The 16,153-nt window shown below is 40.4% G+C and overlaps 1 protein-coding gene across 1 annotated transcript in view; it reads left to right on the forward strand.

Moving 5' to 3' along the window:
* The first annotated feature begins 2,646 nt into the window (after window positions 1–2,646).
* Window positions 2,647–16,153, forward strand: part of LOC126184285 (mucin-22-like) — a 59,447-nt gene continuing 45,940 nt past the window's right edge. The window contains exon 1 of the mRNA XM_049926662.1: window positions 2,647–2,800. Within this exon, the coding sequence (XP_049782619.1) occupies window positions 2,647–2,800 (154 nt within the window). The remainder of the gene's footprint in view (window positions 2,801–16,153) is intronic.

Consider the following 16,153-nt stretch of genomic DNA (forward strand, 5'->3'; position numbering starts at 1 on the left):
CTGTCTCCTTCCTGACTACATGCCTAATGTTAAATACAAAAGAGATTAACTGATTTGTAAAGTAATGAAGGACCTGAAGTTTTTTTTTGGGGGGGGGGGGGAGGGGGGCAGGAGGAGATAGGAGATCGATTCTGTAAGGATTCGGGGATACTGTTACTGTAGAGTTGGTCACAATATCGTTTTATGTGCTATTTCGATTACAAACACATTGCACTTTCCACTAACACTTCTGGCTAAGTCTTCCATATCACTTCGAATACTAAACACGGTTGTGAGACGGCAACCTTACAACATTATGATAGGTATACAACAGGCAATCGGTTGCAACTAAATTTTACTTTTACCAGGAGTAGACATCGACTAACGCTATCTCCATCAGACAGCCCCTGTTACCTAAAACGATTGTAAAAAGACAATAACATAGAGAAAGAATGGGGATTAAACAGTTGTAATTCCGAAGAGATTATGAGAAGACCTTAATCTCAGGTAGTAACTGACGAAGAAATGCTTACGCTGAGAGGCATCTACTGGAGCACATTTGTATGTGGTACCAGAATACGATAAGAATATTAATAAATTAATAAATGAAACTAGGATAGTATAAACGATGAATGTGTTTGATGGGTTCGATAATGCGGATCGCCGACAGTGCGCGACCGCAGAGCGAAAGATACTGCTTTGTTTGAGTAAGACCGCTGGACGCACAGTCGTAGGTAGCTGTCTGTGAGGGAACGACGATGGGTATGCAGATTATGTGGTGTGCTGTGAGAAGCAACCAAGAGTTAGATTAATGAAGGATGTCAGTACTGCTCAATATGGAAGCAGAAGACTTCAGGCAAATAAGGTAACAATGTTCTATAGTAATGATTTCTGTTTTTGCCAGCGTGTGAGTATTGATGTTTTGGCTGATAATTTGTAAGTGTCGAGTAACCCCAGAATCTACGTAAACTCTTTTGAAAAGAAGACTAGTTCGATATTTCATTTTTGTAATGCTTTTAAGATTTTTTAGCACAGTTGTGTGTAATCTGATGGTTTGCATTTATGTTGGATTAATGAAGTTAGATAATACTTGGTGTATAAATCTCATTGTTTGTCAATCAATTGTGAGTAATGTAGCTTCAATTGCCAGATCCTTTTGAAAAGCCAAACTTAACTTGCAAATATAATTTTTCTAAAAAACTGTGTGTCAGTGATTCACCATAACCAGTACCGCCTCCCAGTCCAGATTACATATTTTTCAAAGAAGTTGAATTTTCTTAACTGTTCTCGTTTGTCAAGAGTTCCATGTGCATTTCATGTATTTTGGTCAGCACTGCACACTGCTGAGCCTGTAGGTGGCATTCATATTTTTGTGAGAGACAGGAAGACATCGCGTTCCACCGTTGCTGCTTTAGAGGTAAGACAATTTAATTTACTTTTTATGTGCAGACGTGCCAAAGTTATCAGTTTTGAACAGGGCCAGATGATTCAGTGCCTATGGGGCTGAATGTATTTTGGAGTGACTGTACTTCATTATTGGTACTGGGAGTTGCATTGCCCAGTCATTTGGTGTAAGGTTTTGCTAACAATAACACCGAGTAATCACATCACTTGCAGTAACAACCCGCAACACAACAATTCGAGTTCTGTATCCATTCCAACGATCTGACTTCATCCAACGTAATCGTAAAGTATATTATTTCATTATTATAAAAGAACGTTACGCCTGACAACAGCTCTCCCACTCGTTCGCTTTGTGAAATCTTTGATATTAAAATAGTCACATAAATATAGTCTGTTCTCTCAAGGACTCTGAAGCGATAATAGCAGTTAGATCTTTTGGCGCAACGCAGTTAACGAACTTGTATAAAATTATTCTACAGTTCATTGGCAACATTATGCTCTGTCTTGTTTTCTTTCCATTGAGTTGAGTGTTGAAGATTTGTCTTTGGATTTGTGATCTGTAGTTGATTTACGATGCCGCGCAAAAGTGTCGAGGTTACGGCGCGTCGTTTTACAATCACAGACACTGAAATAGACGACTTTCCGATTTTTGACAACAATTTTGACTATGATAGTGACCATTTTGCGGTGCAACAGTTGCAAAGCACCACAGAAAACATTAGTTCAGTTTCCAAAAGTAATGAACAAATTCCTGACACTATAATTTCACCCTCTAATTTGACTAGTAATCAGACGGTAGATTCCGGTATTGCGGACGCCGTTGATCTGCATATGGCTGATGTGCACAACTCAAACCTTGGTTGTTTACTGATTGAGGTCGGTGATTTGCCTACTTTTCACATAGTTCATCTGACCGCCAATAGTATGTCAAAGGAAAAAATAAAGTGCTCAGTATGTTCTTGGAAATCCGTCTGCTTTTATTAACTGCTGTTGTACAGATAATGCAACAAACGAGACGTCCATGGTTGAAGAACATGTCTCCAAACCACAAAACACAACACAGGTGACATCCGACGCATCTCCTGAAAAGAACACGGAAGCGATGCTTCAAATTCTCATGCAAATGATGGTTAAACTGAATTAAGAAACAGATCATTTCAATGAACGATTTAATATAAATGATGAAAAATCATCCATCATACGAGAATACCTGTTGTTGACATAACGACTCATTTCAATGAACAGTTTTCCAGTTTACGAAAAATGGAAGAGTTCGCCACGATTGATAAACGTTTCAAACAGGTAGATACAGACATTGTGGCAAGTGAGAAACGTCTTGGAGATACAATAGAAGTTATAGCCAGGCAATGCGTAGACAGTACCAAACCTTTGAGAGATGACATTAATGCTTCAAGATGTCAGTGTAGTGACACCTATGAAACGCTTACAGATGAAATCCAATCAGTTAATGAAAGAATAGATCAACAAGAGACTCGATTAGAAGCACGTCTTAAAGTTCACACTAGCCGGCTGCTGTGACCGAGCTGTTCTAGGCGCTTCAGACCGGAACCGCGCTCCTGCTGCGGTCGCAGGTTCGAATTCTTCCTCGGGCATGGATGTGTGTGATGTCCTCAGGTTAGCTAGGTTTAAGTAGTTCTAAGACTAGGGGACTGATGACTTCAGGTGTTCAGTCCCATAGTGCTTAGAGCCATTTGAACCATTTTTTAAAGTTCACGCTGAGACCTCGGAAAAGCGATACCAAGACTTGCAGCATAAACACACTGACGAAAACAATCAGTTTTTACAGTCATCAGCTCAACAGCGACAGGAAGTAGAACAGCAGTTGCTCAATAGTCTTACAACCCATGTTGACCCTAGTATAAATTCCGTTACAGACTAGGTTAACAGAGTAAAACAGTCACAGAACCAAACACAGACAGATATAACTGATTTCAAAACCACTGTTTACACACGAATCCAAAAAGTTAAAGAAATGCGTAGGGATGACACTGAGTCGGCAAGTTCCCTTCTGGAACAAATAGAGCTGGTGCAGGACCCTGAGACAGTTAAAGTAGAATTTAAAAAGATGAACAATACTACACGAACACTACAGAAGGAAGTCGACGCTTTAGATGCAAAGAGATCCACACACATACTTATGCTCACGAAAAGATGTGATCAGCAAGATTAGAAACACTTTGCAACACCATAGCTCTAATGCTGTACTGATTTATTTTGCCTTTTGTTTTGTTTAGTGATATATCGTTGAGTTTCTGTAAATGTTGTTGGATTGATTCGATACCATGAGAGTGTTTACTCTTTTCTGTTAAAAACTTTGATGTCCTTTAGAGTGTTGCAAGTGTAAGCCTTGTAATATGTACAATGTGAGCAAATTATATGTTTTGTCTTCCTCATATAATCTCTTTGGTTATCTTTAAAATTAAATAATTTTGTGTAGAACTACCAATACATGCAAATGGTCTGTTTATTTTAAATGTTAGTTGGATGTTATGTAAACTGCTGACCTTTACTTAGGGTTCTTGGTTATTTTGTATGTAAAAGGTACTGTGGTCCCTTCGGGGGGAACGGAAATGTGTAAGACGCGCAAATTGTGGTCGGCCTAGGTAGAAAAGGTGGAACCAAGAGTCAATCGGAGACGAGCTACTAAACTATCAACTGCTGAAGTAAAAGTTGTGTATTGAGCTGGTTCCTAGAGAGGCTTTTTGTGTCGCTTTCCAGTGCCTCGGATGGATGGATAAATAGCTGGAAATATTCTGTAATTGGTATCTATCATCACCACCAAGAAGTGACAGAGACCAACAATTCTACCTGCATCTCCACCTACCAAGATGCAACTGCCACCACATTGCGCAATCACTGTAATGGAACACTACAATAATGTACAGTGAAGGAACAGCTCATAGGATGTTATACAGGCTGTTACAAAAAGGTACGACCAAACTTTCAGGAAACATTCTTCACACACAAATAAAGAAAAGATGTTATGTGGACATGTGTCCGGAAACGATTAATTTCCATGTTAGAACTCATTTTAGTTTCGTCAGTATGTACTGCACTTCCTCGATTCACTGCCATAATTTCATACGGGATACTCTACCTGCGCTGCTAGAACATGTGCTTTTACAAGTACGACACAACATGTGGTTCATGCACTATGGAGCTCCTGCACATTTCAGTCGAAGTGTTCGTACGCTTCTCCACAACAGATTCGGTGACCGATGGATTGGCAGTGGCGGACCAATTCCATGGCCTCCATGCTCTCCTGACCTCAACCCTCTTGACTTTCATTTATGGGGGCATTGAAAGCTCTTGTCTACGCAACCCCGGTACCAAATGTAGAGACTCTTCGTGCTCGTATTGTGGACGGCTGTGATACAATACGCCATTCTCCAGGGCTGCATCAGCGCATTAGGGATTCCATGTGACGGAGGGTGGATGCATGTATCCTCGCTAACGGAGGACATTTTGAACATTTCCTGTAACAAAGTGTTTGAAGTCACGCTGGTACGTTCTGTTGCTATGTGTTTCCATTCCATAACGTGATTTGAAGAGAAGTAATAAAATGAGCTCTAACATGGAAAGTAAGCGTTTCCGGACACATGTTCTCATAACATATTTTCTTTCTTTGTGTGTGAGGAATGTTTCCTGAAAGTTTGGCCGTACCTTTTTTTAACACCTTGTAGTGCACTTAAATATAAGGTAATATAAAAATTAATTTATGTACCTACCTTCATTTTTTCCTTATCATAACACCTCTAAGGTTCCTCTCCGTTTGAACTAAAGTGATTAACGAGTGTTCTTTATTAAAAGCGTATTTAAGTTAATATGGCAATACGGGGTGCTAACTTTAATATTGTTTCTTGAAAAGATCTTACAAATATCTCAACTTTGTGTTTCAATGCAGTAGAAGACCAGAACTGCAACTGTTGAGAGTTATATGTTCATGCTTGCTAAGTGTTCGTTTCACTGATGTAATGAAAGTGTGTTTAGTGGTCAAGATTAAGCCCCCTCCCCACCGCTCCCCCTCCACTGAAAGTAGTTCAAATGTACAAAAATACTCACTTATAGAAAGTTTCAATTACTCTTGCTGTTCAAGTCAAATTCTGTACAATATTGCGTTCCTCATGTGTATTAAAAGTGCATATTAATGTCGTAACAGGATCCACAGTGTGTCTATTGGGCTCATGCTACATAACGATTAATAGAAAGACAACTATCTATGAAAACAGTAACTCCTTTATTCAAAAGACAGTGAGAAGTAATATGTCAGTCAATTCCATTTAATTTTCATTCTAAGTAGAAAGGTGTTTAGTAGTCAAAGACGTAATCGATAAACAGTAACTAAATTTGCTGTGAACCATATCCATATTTCATGTCAGATAGGAATGTGTTTGAAAAGTAATACTAAAACTATGTCCAATATACGATTCTACAGTGAAATTAATAATAGCGTTATTGAGACCATTCCGTTTGACCAAGTCCACAAGGTAATAGTGTGTTTTGTTATCTGTTAAATTTATGCAAATGTTTTGTTCTGATCTGTTAACTACAACCTCAACGTGAACATACTGTATTCAGATGTCAGAGTTCACTGCACTCGCGTGTGGCAAAGTATAGGTTATGTATGTCCGTTAAAGTTACTCGTACCTATTTTCTTGAACAAGAATGTCAATCATTCTCTTGCCTAATTAGGCTGGCGACCGTTTACTATATTCTTTGAGCAGGGTAGCTAGGTAAAATATTGTTTGTTACTGTTTAAATAATTACGTAATTGTGACTTTCACTTCCGGTAAGCCACTTCCGTTAGGTACAACACGGTCAACATAACAATGTTCCTCTCACAGGGTAAGACTGCTCTGTTGCTTTATACTATAATTGCTTTAATGAGATAGTTTTATTTCACGACCCGACTCCAACTTTAAGGTTATGGTATAGCAATAGCACACAGTAGTGTTATAACTTTAAAATCAAACGGAAATCTAATCAGACGACACAGCTCCCATTCCGTTCCCCGAATCTCAAGAATATTAGTACATGCAGCAAACATTAAACCAGGTTGCTTCACATAACAGTTCGCTACATAGGAAAGTTAACAGCTTACATCAGGAAGTAGACACTATCAGAAAATTTTCTCCACGTAATCTGTTTCAAACTAACTTGCATCAGCAACAGTCACCTACTTTTCAGCCTCACATTAGTATGAGCATACTAGAAAGAGTGCGTGACTTTCATACAAGCTAGTCATCTCACAATCAGTTATTTTACGCCGCTGAACCCTTTCAAAATCTACAACGCGAAGGATTCGACAATAAACATTTCCTATGTGTAAAGAAATTAAAGGTATTCAGAAATAACCGCACGGATGTGCATCCCCTTGATTGGGTGCAGCAATTTTCATTTTCACTGCCACAAAACTGGCCAGTGACACACAAGCTCGAATATATCTGTAGCTTTTTAGAGGGAGAAAATTCGATACGTATGAGACCCATAGCGAGACAACGTCACTCCGTCAAAGAGTTTCAAAATACTTTTCTATCTACATATTGGTCGGAAGCGACTCAACGAGGCATTAAAGACCAGCCAATTAGTTTACACAATTCTGAACACTCCAGTTTTCCAACTGTCACCCAGTTTTTTGAGTATATGGTTCAACGAAACCAGTACCTGACCGAACCGTATGGTCAATCTGCGCTCATACAATTATGCATCTCAAAACCTCCGCGCCCATTAAGAGTTTCCCTTCTCACCGGACAGCAAAAGGAAAGCATTTCAGCTTTCAGGGACTTATTACAAATATTAGAAACTCAGGTACCGGACTACCTATTTGTCAATAAAAACTTTAATAACAGCAATCAAGGTAACAACTAATTCGGTTACAACGAGCAATCCCACCCATTCCACAGCAAGAGAAGTAAAATATTTGGTTCCGATAGCGATTTTCATGAAAATTTAATAAGAGACAACATTTTGACAACCAGTATATTCAGCAGCATCAAGTATACCAGAATTTTGACGACAACAAGCGCAGTTTCCAACCGTAATTCTTGCCGCAGCCGCAGCAGCCCGGAAATATCCAACAACAGTACGGTCGACAATCACAACCGAAGCTCGTTGTGCCAACGTCCAGCTTTGCCAGTACAGCCCAGTCGAGTAATTTTACGCAACCGCAAGATAATAACTTCTCCCACAAAAACGAATGGTCGCAGTCACATCGAAACTATCAACAGCAAAGACATTTTCACAAGCATGAAGGGAATAATCTACAATTTAAGTGCCATTTTGGTAACAACTACTTTCATCACAATCAGCTTCAGCAGTCTCACTTCATTCTTAATGAACCTAATGTTAGTTTCCATCCACCGCCGCATTCTGCCTCACGTTCACTGGTAAGAAAAAAATGAAAAAGGTGTAAATTTTTTTACTCTTCGCCCCACAGTCCGTTAAAAATTAATGCCAGCCGTGCGGTTCTAGGCGCTGCAGTCTGGAACCGAGAGACCACTACGGTCGCAGATTCGAATCCTGCCTCGGGCATGGATGTGTGTGATGTCCTTAGGTTAGTTAGGTTTAAGTAGTTCTAAGTTCTAGGGGAATAATGACCTTAGAAAATGAGTCCCATAGTGCTCAGAGCCATTTGAACCATTTTTTAAAATTAATATGATAGTACCTTTAGCTCGTATATTACACGATCAGCTTTGAATGAGGAGTTAAAAAGTAGATAACATGATGCAACAAAATCTACCAAGACAGTGTTTCAAATTATTTGAACATGTGAATGCTGTAAAAATGAAACAACTTTGTTTACATAAATAAATATAAAAAATTGTTAGTAGTGATGCCTCATTCGGCCAGTCACCTGTAAAACATAAATAGTAATGTTTACTTGCTGTATAAGTTGAACACGTACAGCTTCAAAATTAATTGCATCTGCCTTAATTCATTTATTCAAGTCTAAAAATGGCTCTGAGCACTATGGGACCTAACTACTGTGGTCATCAGTCCCCTAGAACTTAGAACTACTTAAACCTAACTAACCTAAGGACATCACTCACATCCATGCCCGAGGCTGGATTCGAACCTGCGACCGTAGCAGTCGCGCGGTTCCGGACTGCGCGCCTAGAACCGCTAGACCACCGCGGCCGGCTTATTCAAGTCTCCCAGCATGTAGTGTAGTGTATGTCCGCTGAATAACAAAACAAGAAAGACGTGTATATATGCGTAAGTCATTGTGTGTGTCAATAATATGCATAAGGAGCTAGCTAACCGTGGCTAAATCGATCGCCGCAGGCGAAAATGCCAGTGAATGCGCTCGTATTGTCGACAGGTTGTTGCCATCATAGCCGGCCGCGGTGGTCTCGCGGTTCTAGGCGCGCAGTCCGGAACCTTGCGACTGCTACGGTCGCATGTTCGAATCCTGCCTCGGGCATGGATGTGTGTGATGTCCTTAGGTTAGTTAGGTTTAAGTAGTTCTAAGTTCTAGAGGACTGATGACCACAGCTGTTAAGTCCAATAGTGCTCAGAGCCATTTGAATCATTTGCTGTCATATAGAGTTCACAGCTCGTTTGGGCGTGGCGAGGTATGGGGAACGCGACGTTCCTTCCCTTTGAAGATTAACCTCACATAAAATGTCACGCTCCGCTGGTCTCTGCTCTCCTGTGAGGTCATTTGCCTCTGTCAGCTACCACCTAATCTGAAATATTCGGAGACTCCTAGAAGCACAATATTTCTTCTTTCCCCCTGTTTACAAACTCCCGACTCAATTCAAACCTTTTAATCTTTCCTCAAAGTGGAACCTCGGCAAAAGGTGATTGAATCACAAATTTTTAAAGTGCATTCCATTCAACCACAAACATGCATTCTACTGTATAGTCCAAGCGTAAAAGGGATGAACAATATCCTTGTTCAAAAAGGCAAAAAGATTAAATAATAGACCCTTTTCCTCACTCTCAAAAGAAACATCTAAACATAAAGACAGTCCTGATCATTCATCACAGTAAAATTGCAGTGTTCTTTTTTTCTCAAAGTCTGAGCAGTAAAAGAAAATGCACATGGAAGTAGTGGATTTCCATGCAGTCTTGAAGAAGTAGTGTTGTCCTTCCAATGGAAAGACAGCGCTGACTCTTGACATGCTGACAGGTAATAGGCCACAACAGAGCACACCCACAGCAGAGTCATTCGACGTTTTGAAGAAGATTGGGAGGTAGGTCATCACAGAGCAACCCACTGTAGTCCCGGTAGAGATTACGGTCGGTGTTGGTGGGACACCAGAGATGCAGACCCACTGCAGTCCTTGTAGAAATAATGATATTGGTGGGCCATCAGAGATGCAGACCCACTGTAGTCCTTGTAGAGATAATGGTATTGGTGGATCATCAAAGATGCAGACCCACTGTAGTCCTTGTAGAGATAATGGTATTGGTGGATCATCAAAGATGCAGACCCACTGTAGTCCTTGTAGAGATGGCCAGCAGCCATCTGTTTGACAGTGCAGGTGCACAATCGCCATTGAAGAGTCTTGCGGATAATATAGCAAGTCCATAAACCACCACTTGTGCACTCACAAAGTTTTTTTCTAATTGCCCTTAGAACCAGCAATGCTGTTAACCAGTCCCTTGCTGAATTATTAACACACGTGCAAACACTATCAGTCCTACTTCTCACATGTTGTCCATATACTACACTCCTGGAAATGGAAAAAAGAACACATTGACACCGCTGTGTCAGACCCACCATACTTGCTCCGGACACTGCGAGAGGGCTGTACAAGCAATGATCACACGCACGGCACAGCGGACACACCAGGAACCGCGGTGTTGGCCGTCGAATGGCGCTAGCTGCGCAGCATTTGTGCACCGCCGCCGTCGGTGTCAGCCAGTTTGCCGTGGCATACGGAGCTCCATCGCACTCTTTAACACTGGTAGCATGCCGCGACAGCGTGGACGTGAACCGTATGTGCAGTTGACGGACTTTGAGCGAGGGCGTATAGTGGGCATGCGGGAGGCCGGGTGGACGTACCGCCGAATTGCTCAACACGTGGGGCGTGAGGTCTCCACAGTACATCGATGTTGTCGCCAGTGGTCGGCGGAAGGTGCACGTGCCCGTCGACCTGGGACCGGACCGCAGCGACGCACGGATGCACGCCAAGACCGTAGGATTCTACGCAGTGCCCTAGGGGACCGCACCGCCACTTCCCAGCAAATTAGGGACACTGTTGCTCCTGGGGTATCGGCGAGGACCATTCGCAACCGTCTCCATGAAGCTGGGCTACGGTCCCGCACACCGTTAGGCCGTCTTCCGCTCACGCCCCAACATCGTGCAGCCCGCCTCCAGTGGTGTCGTGACAGGCGTGAATGGAGGGACGAATGGAGACGTGTCGTCTTCAGCGATGAGAGTCGCTTCTGCCTTGGTGCCAATGATGGTCGTATGCGTGTTTGGCGCCGTGCAGGTGAGCGCCACAATCAGGACTGCATACGACCGAGGCACACAGGGCCAACACCCGGCATCATGGTGTGGGGAGCGATCTCCTACACTGGGCGTACACCACTGGTGATCGTCGAGGGGACACTGAATAGTGCACGGTACATCCAAACCGTCATCGAACCCATCGTTCTACCATTCCTAGACCGGCAAGGGAACTTGCTGCTCCAACAGGACAATGCACGTCCGCATGTATCCCGTGCCACCCAACGTGCTCTAGAAGGTGTAAGTCAACTACCCTGGCCAGCAAGATCTCCGGATCTGTCCCCCATTGAGCATGTTTGGGACTGGATGAAGCGTCGTCTCACGCGGTCTGCACGCCCAGCACGAACGCTGGTCCAGCTGAGGCGCCAGGTGGAAATGGCATGGCAAGCCGTTCCACAGGACTACATCCAGCATCTCTACGATCGTCTCCATGGGAGAATAGCAGCCTGCATTGCTGTGAAAGGTGGATATACACTGTACTAGTGCCGACATTGTGCATGCTCTGTTGCCTGTGTCTATGTGCCTGTGGTTCTGTCAGTGTGATCATGTGATGTATCTGACCCCAGGAATGTGTCAATAAAGTTTCCCCTTCCTGGGACAATGAATTCACGGTGTTCTTATTTCAATTTCCAGGAGTGTATGACCAACAGAAACGTGTGCAGTGAAATGTAACTTACAAGTTACTTAATTTGATGAACTGGTGTCAATTACAATTTTATAACATAAGAATACAATAATAATGGTACAAAATACATCATTAAAAACATAACAGTACAGATAACATTTGTAGTAACACGGACTTTACAAAAGAATAGAAATTAACATATACATCAGTGCTAGAAGAATTACGACATAAGTAAATAAATAAAATAATGAGAATAGTTTTCGAAACATTAATTTTGCACATGAGAATTGAAACAGAACAGAATTAATAATGTGTAAACATCTTTACAAAGAAAATGACATATTATAAATGCAAATTATATTTGAGGATAACAGTATTCCTCGTCATAAGTCAATGTAGCTTAGTTCCAGAAAAATTCTACAACATACATCATTTTAGCTAAACATATAAAGACAGGAAGAACATAGATACACAAGGTTACACAAACATATAGCGGAATAATGCAAGGAAATTACAGGGTTTTATTTTACTGCAGTATTTTGCAAACAAAACTTTCTTTACTTCTCGGAGATCTCCCTTCGTTCTTCATTATTTCCAAAACTCCTATCCATACCTGCTCTCTGTACTTTTCTCGTATAGCCTCTCAGTGCATTTCTTCAAATTCATCGCAACTCATTCTCTTATAGGCTACCCCCTCTTAAGCTAACTTAAATCTACTGAGCTCAGATGCTAAACTAAGGGACGAGGCAATGCAGCAGCACAAAACAATTAACACAAACAGCAATGACCAAAAAAAATGGAAAATTGCAAAGCAAGCTACAGTAAATCTAAATTACCAAGTAATGCAACATTACAACAAATATGAGCCAATGTGCAGCAACAAGAAAAATAAAACAGTAGTAAAACTAGCTTAACAGAGTAATACAAAGTGAAATTTAGTAGCACTATACCTGGCAAACAGCAGCAGCAAATGCAATAACTTATATCTGAACATGACATAGCTCAAGCAGAAAAAATATTACATTAAAGACAACAATGCAGACAAGGGAAATGTATATTCACATCTTAATGTCTATGTAATTAAAGTGGTGCACCACAAGAAGTTATTCTACCAAAAAAATTACCAAGTAGTTGAAAAGAAAATTCCGTATGCAATTCCTGTGAAGGGAAATGTCTTTTTATGCTCCTTCGTTTTTTTTAATAGATCATAAAATTATTTACTGGATCTGTAGGCATAAAATATTTATATTTTGTACATCTATTAAATTTTATTTTAACCAATGCTGCTGCAATTAGAAATTTGATATTAAACAAAATAAGTAAATAAATACATAAAGCAAGCCATATGGCATTTCTCTCAACTAGCAAGACAATACCCATGAAATGTTTCTCATAGTTTCATTAGGCATTTTAGTAAATATCATAAATTAAGAGCTCCACAGTATAATCATATGTTTTCAACTTTGAGTGTGTCGTATTTGCGATGCTTTCTACAAAGGAATGTCAATAACGAGAATAATGGCCTCCCTTTTCTACCTGTGCCTCTGAAAAGGCACACACTAATGGCTTTTTCTCCAGGTGTCTGACACAGCTGGGTGCCCACGACGCATTACGTGCAGGTGGTCACTAAACTTTCTTGCGGAAATATTTACGACAGCAGTTTCCGCTACAGAGACAGTCTCATATAATAATATTTCAAAGGTCAAGAATTTGCGTTACAATTCTGTAGAAACAAAATCCTATTGATATAGCAGTGTCCAAAAAATTATCGTCGGCATTGTAATACGTTCACGCATTATATTTCATAACTCTTAAAGTACGATTCTTGGTTTCCAACAACCTTTTTCACAAACCAGAGTCCCTAACCACTACTCATTATTCCTTACCTTAATACACATATACATATTCGTAGACATTCTTCAATATTTCATCATAATAAATATGTAGCATAATCAAATTCCTCATATAGCATCATCTCATTGATCATAAACATATCTCAACAGCATAATACACATCGTCGTCATAATAATAACATCATAACAGATCAATCACATCTCAAAATCCTCATAGCTTTCTGAATATTTTAAAACCTACAAAAAATTCTCTGCTCGTTTCAAAAGTGTCATCTACCTCAAATGTACTTTAAAAATCATGATCCCATACCAAATACATCATTCAAAGCTCTCATAGTATCACAATGGTTCCTAAAAAAATATGAACAGTTCACAAAGTACAGACAAAATACAATTTTATAAGTGTGAAGTTACCCAAGTGTGTAATTGTGTAAACATGTGTCACTGACATAGTAAAAAAATGTTTGTGTCTCTCAGTTAAATGATCATATAGCTGTGTATTTTATGTGTTAGAGAAATATGGTACCGATGTGTAAAGTTGTATAAGCAAATACCATATTGGCTAGGGCTCCCTGTGCTTGCCAAACATATGGTACACAAAGTAGGCGTGTACACCCCTGAGGATTAATGTAATTATACCCTCAGGTGTTACAGATTACAGCAATGGAATGAAATGTATCACAGAAAACTTTCTTTGTAATTCAAAAATCTTAAAAAGTAAATGGCTTAAGTACAAAATTAAGCACTCAAATGCGTGTCCTGTAGCGGTAAATGTGCGTCTTGCTGTAAGATAATTCTGTGGAAGTGTCGTAGTTATCGTCCTCTGTAAGCAAAGTTCTGCTGAAGTCAATGTACTTACAGTGGTGTCACCGCCAGACACTACACTTGCTAGGTGGTAGCTTTAAATCGGCCGCGGTCCATTATTACATGTCGCACCCGCGTGTCGCCACTGTCAGTGATCGCAGACCGAGCGCCACCACACGGCAGGTCTTGAGAGACTTACTACCACTCGCCCAAGTTGTACGGACGACTTAGCTAGCGACGACACTGACGAAGCCTTTCTCTCATTTGCCGAGAGATAGTTAGAATAGCCTTCAGCTAAGTCCATGGCTACGACCTAGCAAGGCGCCATTAACCATTTCAAGAGAGAGTCTCACTTGTATCATCAAGAACGCTGTATACAAATGATGGATTAAAGTTAAGTATTCCAGCAGCTACGTACTTTTCTTTATAGCATTCATTACGTATCCTGTTTCAGACCTATCGCCAGCCTGCGTGAGTTGACGCGTGCATTTCGGCCTCCTCTCTCAATTAGTGTGCGTTGTGTTGGCTAATCTGCCGACACAACACTTACCTCATCATAAACGAAAGTGAAATGCTTTGCGCATAGATATCGTAGTTATTACGTACCTTACCGTGATCAAGAAAGTACTATAATGTAACGAATGTAACGTATTGTTGTGCTACGAAAGAGGCTGTCTCATTGTAGCTATACCACAAAAGTTACTACTAATACATGTTTTACTTTCCAGAATAATTCAGAAAAACTGTGCAGATATAAAACAGAAACACCGCAAAAGCAACATTGTAAATTGTCACTCATTAGTAGCGTCGTGATAAAATCGTGTAGCTGTCACATAAACTAACCACTGTGTCATCTGGTATCTCACAGAAAGTACTTTAAATCCGGAATGTATTTTCAAGTAAACCAAAATCTTGCATTAAAATCCCATTAGCTGTACTGGTAAATGTTCTAAGTATGTGAGCCTTATAGTCGTTACGTAATCGTGCAACTAACAAGCAAAAATGCACTCACACAATAACACTGTGTCGTCTGTTCACAATAACAGTGCACTCGTAATTTCTGTTTAAATAAGTTCTCTTGGTTCTTGCCTGGATATTTAACTTCAAACATTGTTGCATGTTAACAGATTCTAAGTCTGACAAAGTATACTAGCGATGTAAAGTGAAAAGTTATATGGCAAGGACAAAGTTAAAAAACAGATTATCTTTCAATAAACGGTTTTACATGTGAAATGTGGTGCAATCCTTTACGCTTCCTAGTACGCAGGGTTTCAACTTCAACGCAATTATCATGTGGTATACGTCGGATTCTGTAAGGTCCATTGTAAACTAGAAAGAATTTGTGACTCAAGTGTTTCTTCTTATGTGACAATGAATGAGCTTTAATGAGAACTTTCTGACCAATATGTAATTTCTTTGCATTTGCTTTACCGTGTTGTTTTCTCCTTTTGTCTGCTGCAGATTTTACATTTTTAATAGCCAAGTCAATTATGTCCTTGTGTCGAAGTTTACGTGTATTCGGGAAAGGTACAAGCTCTCTGATTCTGTTCGGTGGTTCTTCATTCTTCAGTACAAGAGTAGGTGGTAAAGCAGTGGAATCATGAGGCATTTCATTCAGCACATTTTGAAATAAGTCTAAATATCTGTCCCAATGCTGATGCTTTCTGTGACAATAAAGTCTGCAAAGCTTATTGATTTCTTTCATAATCCTTTCAGACGGGTTACAATGTGGTGAGTACAATGGAATAAAAACAGGTTTGATTTCATGATTCCGAAGCATGCGTGACCAAACAGCAGATCTGAATTGCGGTCCGTTATCTGAAATGACTTTACTAACGTGTCCAACTTCACGTAAGAAATTTTTAATAAAGGCGTTGGATACAGACCGTCCAGTGGCTTTACGTAACGGAGTGAAAGAAACAAATTTTGAAGTAAGTTGAACAGCGACTAGAACGTACGAAAATCCATTCGATGTTCTGACAAGGGGCCCCAGGAGATCAACAGCAG

This window comes from Schistocerca cancellata, chromosome 4, assembly GCF_023864275.1.
Source record: "Schistocerca cancellata isolate TAMUIC-IGC-003103 chromosome 4, iqSchCanc2.1, whole genome shotgun sequence".
In the NCBI taxonomy this organism is placed as follows: Eukaryota; Metazoa; Arthropoda; class Insecta; order Orthoptera; family Acrididae; genus Schistocerca; species Schistocerca cancellata.